Consider the following 11,765-nt stretch of genomic DNA (forward strand, 5'->3'; position numbering starts at 1 on the left):
ATGGAGATACTTGATGTGAAATAAATTAAGAGAAAATGACATTTTACAACTCCAAACTATCATTCTATATCTTAAATTGACAAAACTGACAATTACACCTTAAAGTATCAAATATTGTTAATTTACATTTTTTATTAAAAATAATATAGGTGAGAAACAGGAAGTTTAACACAATCTTGACTATCAAATATTAAACGAGGGTAAAATTTATACAAATTTGCTAGATTAGTATGTCAAATCCCCAGTTTTGGAAATTATGGTGCATATTTCAAAAACAATAACAGTTCAAAGGTGCAAAATATAATTATCCGATATACTCAGAATCACAGATACATTGATACTGACTAAAATATTGATTAGTCATTTATAAGATCATAGTAGCTTGAGCATGTAACTTGAGAATACAAGCCTGATTATGCATAAGATAAGTGTTTGGTTTATACAGAAATTTTACGCAAAAGAGTTTATATATTGACATGATGGTTTAATATGTTACGTCGTATTGTAAAACTATTTTTCTTGTAAAGTAGATTTGATGTTTCACATTTGGCCATGTCAGTGTGTAAACTTTCTAATGTAAGATTTATATGCAAACCCAGCACATCTCTTTCTTCACAAAACTTGGCACCTTAGCATAATGTAATCAAACTAATGGTCAATGGTTTGGATTTGTATTTTGTTGTGCAAGTATGGAGCTGAAAGATTGCTGTTTGATGAGTGCTTGAATAAAACTAACACTCAAAAAGAGAAAAAAAAAGATCATACAAATAATTAATGAGCATAGTGAATGCTATCAATCAATATATTTTTTAACAAGTAATAAATAATTTATTTTTGAGGATAATAGGCCAAAATATTTGTGTGTGAGTTTCTTCAATAACTTCATTACTCATAGTAAGAAAATAATTTGGTAATCAGCACAATGCAATGCTGAATTGTCCTTTCTTGCCCAAGACAGTCACAGTCAACCAACTTTTCTACCTCTAATACAACAGAATCCATAAGGGTAAACAAATGGAACTCATGCCAGGCCTATTGCCCTCAGGATAGAAAATCTTTTAAGCATAAAATAAAATAACCTTTGCTCAAACACTACGAATCAACAGGCTTTCCATTCAATTTAGGGAAAGGATCTTGCTTGCTTAAAACTACCACTTTGCTCTTGTGAGCAAAATACCCTTTCACAAGATTCTTGTATATTAGTATGGCCATTATACACTCCACCTACAAATTCCAAAAAATATCTTATAAGATTTCCTACCAAAGAAAACAACCGAGTGAGAGAAATCTAGTAAGGTGTCATAAATCAGGTTGTAAATAAGCTTGTCAAGCCCAACATTGAATGTTTAATATATGTTTGTCTAATTTTTATTTGAGCACAAGCTGAGCTCGAGCTTGAGCTTATCACCAAGTTACATTTATGTTCCCAATAATTTTATTTATTTTTTAAACAGATTCGAGTATGTTCATGAGCTGCTTGATTAATCTATTATTTCCTTAAAAGGCAAAAATCCAGAAACCTTAGATACTGTCATAACTTTGTATCAATAATTAGTTAATTATATTAAGATCGTGTCATTTAAAACTATATCATCTAAGTATATATATGAACCTGTAAGTGTTAAATTAATTAATATTGTGTTTCCAGTAAATCATAATGATTTCCTGTAACCAAAATAGACTTTCATATTATATCTTATGAATTTACATATAAATTTTATACAAGCCCATTTTAAGTTTATATAAAAGTCTCTATATAGATTCTATATGCTTTCATACATATCTATATCGAGACTTATATTCATAAAAGTTTTAATAACATCCATTGCATTAGGAACATGATCCTTTCTCACTTTTATAAATATTTAAGGTGTTTTCATTTTAAAGTTAAAAATAATACTATTAAAAATAATAAATACGAAATTATGAGTTTATGCTAGTTAATATGAGTAAGGCTGAGTTTGTATGAGTTTGACCTGTTTGATAAATGAGATTGAATTAAATGAATCAAACTCTAGTCAAGTATCTATGAGTCAAGCTCAAACTCTTCGTGAATGACTCGGTTCATTTACAGCATAGCCTTAAACTCAAAACAAGAGGGGAATGAGATATAATTACCTCATCCACATCCATGTCCATTTGAAGCCACTTCAATGCTTTAACAATCACTTCCAACTTCACCTGGTGAGCTTTGTTTGGATCCTTTTGCTTTTGGATAATGTAACTGCACGACAAGCATGTGGTAACCATGAGTATAACTTCTAGCACCTGAATTAATTCAGGAATATATGCACGTGACATGGCAACTTACATTTTCTTCACCAGTCTTTGGTAAACTTGGAGTTCTAACTTTTCTAGGACAAGATATACACCTGATCTTAAGAAACTGATAACAATAAAGAACTCAGTCTCCAGTCTCCAGAAATTCTTTCTCCTCCTAATTTGTAAAAATGAAAGAGAACATACCGGTCTTCATGCTCCTGGAGAGCATGGCGAAGAAGTCTGAGATCTCCCCTTTTTAGAGCTTGCACAACATCCCTGTACTGAGAAAGTAACAACAATGTATATTGTAACCCAAAAATAAAAATCGTTAGGCACATGATGGTGTAAGACATGTAAAACCTTGTGGATTCAACTTCAAACTACCAATGCAAACAAGCACACACAACATTGGTTCCTAAAATTTTCTACAAAAAATAGTACAGGTCAATATTGCCATTACTCGACAAATGTGCAACAAACTAGGCAACACTAAAATATCTCTATCTGAGAGAATAATGGGGCATTAAAAAAATCTCTTATAGATCTTAGAGAGAAAAGAAAAGAAAAAAGTCAACAGGCATGCCATACCTCAACTAGGTTGTACTTCTCGAGCAGCCAATCTTTAGGTAAGATACCCATGGAAAGCTTCACAGGTATCAGATATTTTAGTATCATCCTATTCCAAAAGACAGAAAATGTAAGGGATGCCCAGATAGAAGAAATTATATTCCTACTAATCTCATATTTGACAGTATATTATCCAAGACTATTTAAAGTAATAGCCTATACTTAAACCAAGAGTTGAAAAAACATATTAAATTATGTTTGGATGATTCTACATCAATAATGACAAACTAAAAAAATCTCTGACATAAAAAGGCATAAACTAAAAAGACGTAAACATTGATTCTATGTCAATTTTTTTTTTACTGATTAAAAGAAAAAAGAATCAGTCAATTCAAAAGTCAAGTGAAAACAACATTTAATCGGGTAAAGTGACACTGATCATCGATGTACTGTGTTTTCTCTCTGGGATGCCATCATATTGGTCATTATTTTAAAGCTATCGAACCACAACAAGATCGCAGTTTCAAAGTTTTAATTTCCCAATTTTTTTACCATCATAATCGTTGAACTCTCTAAAGTTAAAGTTACTATTCACCACTTTGGGCAATCATAAATGCTAAAATATATGTATCTTGGATCCATACTTACCCAGTCATAAATACATATTTATGTTTGATGTACAAAAAATCTCTATAAATTATGGAGAATTAAACACTCAATCATACAGATGCAAAATATATGCAAGTAAGCACACCTGAACCAAACCTTATATTTGCTTCACGGTGAGGATTGCAATGCATCAAGGCATATGACAATTTATGATCAGCCTGCAACGTCAGAAAAGTAGACATGTGAATAGTAGACTAGAGGAACAAACTCAAATGTCTGATATAAAAACTTTGCAGGCAAGGAAATGAATCTACTTCATACAGTGCAATTATAATTAATCCAATTGGATCAAACATTACAGCAAGCAGCCTGGTGCAAGCCGACATTATAATGACGAGTGAGTGGCTTCTGCGCACACTTGGAAATTTTTTGTAGAAAGTTGACACGAAGCAAGGAACACTTATCGATATGGGGAAATTACATGTTGCACCTCTAACCTATCACCATTCTTCAATTTGCACCTTAAACTATCAAAACTGACCACTGTCACCCTTACTACCAAGTTTTGACAATTTGCACCCCTACTACGAACATTGACAAGGGTACATATTGCCACCTTTGGTATTTTAGGATGCCAATCGCCAGGTTTGGTAGGTTAAGGTGTACATTGGAAAAGCAGGGGTAATTTGGAGGGGCAAAGTATTAATTTCCTGATCTCCATATGTGTTCCTCACCACATTGTGGTCACACACTATTGCCACCCAACCCCTTTGTTTTCTGTCTTTTCTGTTTTTGAAGATTTTGTTTACTGCCAAGAAACAAATTAATATCATATTAATTTCATTAACTATATCAAGTGCATGCATACAACACATCTCCGAACATGCAAGAATTATATCATTAGTTTACGGTGCCATTTGGATAGTGAGTTGAGATGAAAGTTAAAAGTTGAATAAAATATTGTTAGAATATTATTTTTTAATATTATTATTGTTTTGGGATTTGAAAAAATTGAATTGTTTATTATATTTTGTGGGAATTTGGGAAAGTTGTAATGATGAGATGAGATGACACTTTCACTATCTAAATGGGGCCTAAAAGTTAAAGCACTTACAGCCGGGAAATTTTCATTAAACACTTCCAGCCGACCTGTATAATACATGTAGGTAACCTGAAAAGAAAATTACAATAGTTACGGCCTCTTGGAGTGAGATTAGCAACAAATTTTTTTTTATAAGTAAAAAAGAATTTTATTCATCGAATGAAATAGGCGAAGCCCATGCATCTAGGAAGTATGCAAAAGAAAACACCTAATTATATTCTATAATCATGAGCTGAATTTCCATTAAGCACTATAGCTGAAAACCATTGAAATAAAGAGAACACAAAGAATTTCCAGATTTCCTCCATAGTGCACTCTTTATTATTAAAACATTTCTCGTTCCTTTCCCACCAAATACACCACATAACACACAAATAAACCATCTTCCACACAACAACCACTTGAGGAGGACTTTGAAGTCCAATCCAACACGCAAGCAAATCCACTACTTTCATAGGCATCACCCAAGCCATCCTAACTCTACTAAAAACACCATCCCACAATGCCTTTGCCACCTCGTAATGCAGAAGTAAATGATCCACAGATTCCCCATGTTTCTTACACATGAAACACCACTCCATAACAATAAGGCCGCGCTTTTTCAAGTTATTGATCGTCAGAATGTTCCAAAGTGATGCTGTCCATATGAAAAAAGTGACTTTGGAGGGCACATAAGACCTTCAAATACTCTTCCAAGGAAAAGGATAACAATGCTGAGCAGTCAACGCCTTATAGTAAGACCGTACTGAAAACTTTTTACTACCCGTACGCTTCCATAACATTCTATCCCTCTCATTACCCCCAATCCCCAAGGAGTGTAAGAAACTGGAAATATCAGAGACCTCATCAAGTTCCCAGTCCTGTACAGTTGTAGTTAAACAAACATCCCACTGCACTGTACCATTAGAACAGTTTAACAAATCAGCAACAGTAGCATTCCGATTGGCTGCCAAACGAAAGATAACTGGAAACGTACTAGAAAGAGCCTGATCAGCACACCAAACATCAAGCCAAAAACGGTTCCTTGAACCCTCACCAACAGCAAAATTTATATGTTTAGCAAAAATCTCCCAACCCTTTCTAATAAATTTCCAAAGACTCAAACCATAAGCCCCCCTCGCCCCTTTAGAACACCCCCCCCCCAAAAAAATCACTCCCATATTTCTGATCTATAACCTCCATCCACAATGATTCCCCTTCCAATTGATACCTCCACAACCATTTCCCCAATAAAGCCTTGTTGAGATTTCTCAAATTTCGAACCCCCAAACCTCCGTTTGAAATAGGAGAACATACTCTATTCCAACTAACAAGATGAATGTCAGTCTCCTCTCCCATTCCACCCCATGGAAAAATACGAAATAATTTTTCAATCCGATTTGCACCCTACAAGCAATGGAAATAAGGATAGGTAATAAGTTGGAAGATTGGAAATAGTACGTTTAATAAGAGTAATTCTACCCCCTTTAGATAGGTCTAATCGCTTCCAACCCGCCAGCCTTTTCTCAATCTTCTCAACTACCCCATCCCATATAGACTAAGCCTTAAAAGACGTCCCCAACGGAAGGCCAAGATATTTCATAGGTAAAAAAGCAACTTTACAACCCAATAGAGCCACCAAACAGTTAATATTCCACACCTCCCCCACCGGAACCAACTACAACTTACCCAAATTCACCTCAAGGCTAGATACAACTTCAAAACATAATGATACAGCCCTTAAAGCTTGAATCTGCCCACAATCAACATCACAAAAAATAAGAGTATCATCTGCAAAAAGATGAGAAAGAGTGATAAAACCATCGTTAACATTTTCTACTAAAAAACCATAAAGGAACCCCCCCCCCCTACCCCAACAGTAGCCTCCACCATTCAACTCAAAACCTCCATGATAATGGATCCCTTTGTCTCAAACTGCGAGAGCTATGGAAAAACCACAAGGATTTCCATTAACTAACACTAAAAACCAAGCAGAAAATACACAATGTCTAATCCATGCACACCACTACTCCCCAAATCCACATCTCCCAAGCATATAGAAAATGAAGTCTCAATTCACATGATTATACGCATTTTCCATATCCAGCTTACAAATAACATGAAGAACACCCTCCCTTAATCGACTATCAAGACATTCATTAGCAATCAGCACAAAATCAAGTATTTGCCTACCCCGAACAAAAGCATTTTGGAGTTTAGAAAAAAATTTCTCTATCACCGTACTTATACAGTTACCAAGCACCTTTGAGATTATCTTATAAACCCCACTTACAAGGCTAATAGGGCGAAAATCCTTCAACATAAAGGCCTCGGCTATCTTAGGAATGAGAACAATAAATATGGCATTAAGAGACTCCTCAAACTTATGATAAGAATAAAATTCTTGAAAAACTCGCATCACATCTTTCATAACATCCCAACAAGCTTGAAAAAATGCCATAGAAAAACCATACGAACCAGGGGCTTTATCTTTAACCATCCCACAAACCACCTGATAAACCTCATTATCCTCAAATGGTCTCCAACTAGCTCGCAGAAAAAGGATCCAATGTATCAAAAGCCAACCCATCAAGTTCGGGCCTCCATTCAACTGTTTTAGTTAGAAGAGCTTCGTAAAACTACACAATATGATCTTAAATCACGGAAGGGGATGAAAGCACTCTGTTATCAAAATGAAGCAACTTGATGGCATTACAATGCTTATGTGAGTTAGCCAATCTGTGAAAAACTTTAGTACATTTGTCACCCTCTTTCAACCATAGGGCCCTCGACTTTTGCCTCCAAGATATCTCCTCCATCAATAAAATCATCTCAAGCTCGATCACCACTTCCTTTTTTCCTCAACAATGCCACCTCATTCATAATCTCATTCTCCTCCCCAACCTCCAGCGCAAGCAATTCCTCCAAAACGGAATTTTTCTGATTATCAATATTCTCAAATACTTCAGCATTCCACTGCTTCGAATCCGTCTTCAAGCTTTAGTTTTCCAGCAAGTATAAAACCAGGTGTTCCTGTACATTGATAAGAATTCCACGAAATCCTAACTCTATCCACAAACCCATCAGCTCCGAGCCACAAGTTTTCAAACTTAAAATACCGCCGACCTCCATGTATGCCACCACAATCTAGCAAAATTGGAAAGTGATCTGAACAAACATGAAGCATTCTCTTCTGACATAGCTCAGGAAAATGAATCTCCCAAGATGGAGATACAAGAAATCTATCCAGTCTCAACCAGCTCCTACCGTTGGACTAAGTAAATGCTCCTCCTACAAGGGGAAGATCCAAAAAATTCAAATCAAAGATAAACTCCGAAAATTCCTCCATAGCCGAAGACATACCAGGTTCTCCTGAACGCTCACTAGAGAACCAAATAATGTTGAAATCCCCACACATACACCAAGGCAATTCCCACAAATAATACAAACCCGCCAATTCCTCCCACAATAAACGTCTATCCCCATCCAAGTTTGGCCCATAAACTTCCGCAAAAGCCCACTTCCACCCATCCTCAATATTTTTAAAAGAACATGCTACCGTAAGATTCTCAATACACTCCTCCACTAACTCCACCACTCTTATCCCACATCAACAGAACACCTCTTGAATCTCCCGAAGAAGCCAAATATGCCCAACCCACAAAAGCACATCCCCACAAGCTACAAATAATACTTCTATGAATAAAACCCAACTTCGTTTTTTGAAAACATACGATATCAATCTTCCAAATACGAAGAAGAGACCTAATGCGAAGACGATTGTTAATGTCATTAATCTCCCTCGCATTCTAAGAGAGAATCTTAGGCTTCATGAGAAAAATGAGACTCCCACCCTTTCAATTTGTCCCTCCCAACACTACCCTCCTTTGTGTCATAATTAATGGAACATTCTAATCTTCTTAACTCCCTTTCCTTCTTAGAAGCTGACTTCAAGGCCAATGAGCGACCAGCTTCGATAGCAACAAGAAGAGCATTAAATTGCTCTCTAAATCCTATACAAGATATCCCCACACATGCCCGTAATTCTTCTACCTCTTTCAAAACCCAATCCAAGGCAATTCTGGTTGAAGCACAAGGCGGGAGAGTACGTATCGGAGTCGGACTGCCCACAAATAGTTGCAACCAGATAAAGATATTTTGAATAAAATACATTTTTTTAACAAAATAAACTCTAACCTTGTCTCTTTTAGGAAATTCCTCAAAATCAAATATTCGAGCAGTCTCAATGCTTCTTATTACACTACGGCAAAGGTGAACTGTACCAAGCTGCAAAGAAATGAAAGAAGGTTATCATGTTGTAGCTCAGCCCACTCATGTTTCCTTCAGCATATTGAAAAGGTAAATATGCCTTCATCCATTAAGTCATGCATTGCTCTTTTCTTGATAGTAAAACATACGGGCGAAGAGCTCATGATAAAGTTATGTTTATGAATCTAACTGACCTTCCCACCAAAAACGAACTAGAAGATAAAATTAAACAACAAGGAACCAACAGACAGCAGAAAAAAGCATAAATCACCTTAAAGTAAATTTTGAACAACTGGCAAGTCACATATAGTGCTCCAACTCGCTTTGGGCCTTTTCCCTACAATATACACATTCTTTTAAAGAGTTAGGAGAAAGGAAATCCATAGAACCAAACTGTTACATTTTATTTTGTGAATTTGTTGAAGCCAAATTATAATGAAAAACTGCATATAGGTTTGTGCTGCTGATTGCAAACATAATGTTGACCTCCTTCCTCGCCACAGTTTTTGCACGGGGCAAAGACCAACATATAATTCTAATCTATTATCACTAAATGGAGGAATGTATAGAAAATGCAAATGTAAACAAGACCAGCAAAGATTTTTAGGCCAAATAACACTTTGTTTTACTTCTTAAGGAATATATATGTGATTTTACATGGATTGTGTTGTATGCACACTTGCTATGAGATCTTGAAAAGAGAAACATACAGCTAAGATCCCAAACATTTTCATCAGAAACGAACCGGCAGCCTTTAACTTCTCCGGGGATTTTCCATTTGAAGCCAGTTCCCTGTCAACCTACACAAAGAAAGTCAGATTTAACTCTCTACAAATCACCGATAAATATCAAACGCCTTCATATAGTATCATTTAGAAGTAGAAGAACATACTCTCTCTGCAAGAACCCTAATTTCATAAGCAACCACATACAAGGCTTCCAAAGCCCAAGCCGATGCCGATTCCCAATTTCGAAACTCCTGGATGAAAGCACTGCAATTCAATTCCACCATTAAAGAATTGTTTTCGATCAAGATATCCCAGAAAATAAAATAAAAAACTCATGAAAAAACTGCTAAAAAATTACTTGGCAGATTTCTCGAAGGCTTGGTAGGCATCGGAAAGGTTTCCAAGTCGGTAAGTTTGCAGTGATCGAAAAAGATGGATGAAAATTTCTGTGTATTGAGAGTATTTATCGGACTGTTTGATCACTCTACTAGTATCCTGCAATAATTTTACAAAATCAAAGTCATTTCCCTAAAGTTTCACAGTAGTAAGAGAGAGGCAGAGAGAGAGAAGTAGACCTGGAAGAGGTTGAGGGCATCGGCGAGAGAGAGAAGGGAAGGAGCGTTTGAGGAGAGGGAGAGGAGGAGACTGAGGGAAGCTCCGTCTTGGGAAGATACGGCATCGGAGAAGCGGTTAAGGTAATCCGTGATTCTTCGGTGTGCCTCTCCCATACTCAGGTACGCCATATCCAACGCTCCTTCCTCTTCTTCTCCAATTCAAAACACACAATCACGTTGCTACTGACTATTATGGCTCCAGAGTCCAGAGTCCAAACCAAAAGGGAGCTTCTTGTCTTGTTCATTAGTTACAATGATAAAACTTCTTTTTTTTTATTCCAGGGATGTCCGAGAAGAGGCTCGACTAGTCAGGTTTTGACGAAAATTTCTCGCAAGTATATTTCGAATAATTAAAACAAAAAATCTCTCAATTTAAATAGTCCGTAAATATTATTTGCAAGATTCAAACAATCTTGAAGGAATCCATTTATTAATTATAATAATAAAGCTAATATAACTATCTAATTAAAATAATAAACTATTATAATTATTTAATTGGATTTGTAATTTATCTTAAAAAATAGATCAAATACGGTTATAAAAAAAAGGACCCAATTTTTATGTTATAAAGAATGAAAAATTAAACTAGTCTTATGCAAACTTATAATTCCTAGGTTTTGTGATTTGTTTTAAAAAAATTATTTAGCAGTTGATTATTTTTTGAAGAAAAATTCTACTTATTATTTCTTACACCACACACTAACATGTGATTTGTCATTTTTATCATTCTATTTAAACACACATATTAATGTATAAATATATGTATTTAAATAAAATGATAAAAAAAGACAAATCACATATTGATATATGATATGGGGATAATAAATAATATTTCTTTGTTAAAATTATAACAAAAACCAGTGGTTGATGTTGTGTGTCGCATGTATAATAAAAAGTAATATTTTTTTCTAAATTTTTTCACTCAAAGTTAGATCATTTGATGTGGTTTACTTTTAAGTTTTTAAAAAATGGGACGGTACACCAATTATATTGATAATTCTCACTTTTTGTGAATGAATACCTTATACAAAAAGAGCATGGAGGCTACAACCAAAATTTCAAAACCAAGCTCCTAAAGGGAATTAAAAGTGAAAAATGATAATAAGAGATTTACAATGGGTCTATAAAAAAAATAAAGAACTAGAGTTAATGAGGAAGGCTAGGAGTACCTGCACGATCGAGAGCAAACATACCAAGCATATGTTTTGGCAATTGGATTTGAGTGAAGAAACTTATCGTGTTGTCCAAGGTTCCAAATGAGGTGAGGCTATCTATTAAAGCATTACTTTTTTTATAAACATGTTTGAGAATAAAAAGAAAAGATGCTTGAACTGCAAAAAATTACTCCAAATATCAAAATATTACCAAGGGATTAAGATTCAATATTAAATGTAGAGGTGCTACTTGACCCTAGCAGGGGAACAGCTAAGGGCCCCACCCCAGCATGGCGAGAGGGCGAGTTAGGCTCCCGAGCCTCAGATCTGTCTTGCTTGGGCGGGTGCCCCGGATGTCGGGGGGTGGATTAACTCCACAACATCCAAAATAAAACCACATCCTCCATTGAAACAATCACATCCTTCATTGCAGAAAATAAAATAAACATATTTCAAAATTTCAATAAAATTAGGATTTCGA

General features: G+C 35.3%; 1 protein-coding gene across 1 annotated transcript; it reads right to left on the bottom strand.

Annotated features, from left to right (window-relative positions):
• Positions 1-846: 846 nt before the first annotated feature.
• On the bottom strand, positions 847-10,407 carry LOC109009715 (enhanced ethylene response protein 5). Its single transcript, XM_018990316.2, has 13 exons — positions 10,092-10,407; positions 9,875-10,011; positions 9,681-9,780; positions 9,499-9,588; positions 9,060-9,125; positions 8,717-8,806; positions 4,553-4,609; positions 3,595-3,656; positions 2,851-2,938; positions 2,467-2,543; positions 2,312-2,386; positions 2,119-2,224; positions 847-1,224 (listed from the first exon to the last, which is right to left on the bottom strand). The coding sequence occupies exons 1-13, from the start codon at positions 10,257-10,259 to the stop codon at positions 1,093-1,095; spliced, it is 1,248 nt and encodes a 415-aa protein (XP_018845861.1). The 5' UTR covers positions 10,260-10,407; the 3' UTR covers positions 847-1,092.
• Positions 10,408-11,765: the final 1,358 nt, after the last annotated feature.

The sequence above is a fragment of the Juglans regia genome, chromosome 1, assembly GCF_001411555.2.
Source record: "Juglans regia cultivar Chandler chromosome 1, Walnut 2.0, whole genome shotgun sequence".
Taxonomy (NCBI): Eukaryota; Viridiplantae; Streptophyta; class Magnoliopsida; order Fagales; family Juglandaceae; genus Juglans; species Juglans regia.

Excerpts from the sequence above, each read along its gene's own strand:
- LOC109009715 (XM_018990316.2), bottom strand. The coding sequence starts at position 10,259 with ATGGCGTACCTGAGTATGGGAGAGGCACACCGAAGAATCACGGATTAC. Across the intron at positions 8,807-9,059 it reads TGTTCAAAATTTACTTTAAG|CTTGGTACAGTTCACCTTTG; the intron begins GTGATTTATGCT and ends ATTTCTTTGCAG. Across the intron at positions 2,544-2,850 it reads AGAAGTACAACCTAGTTGAG|TACAGGGATGTTGTGCAAGC; the intron begins GTATGGCATGCC and ends TTACTTTCTCAG.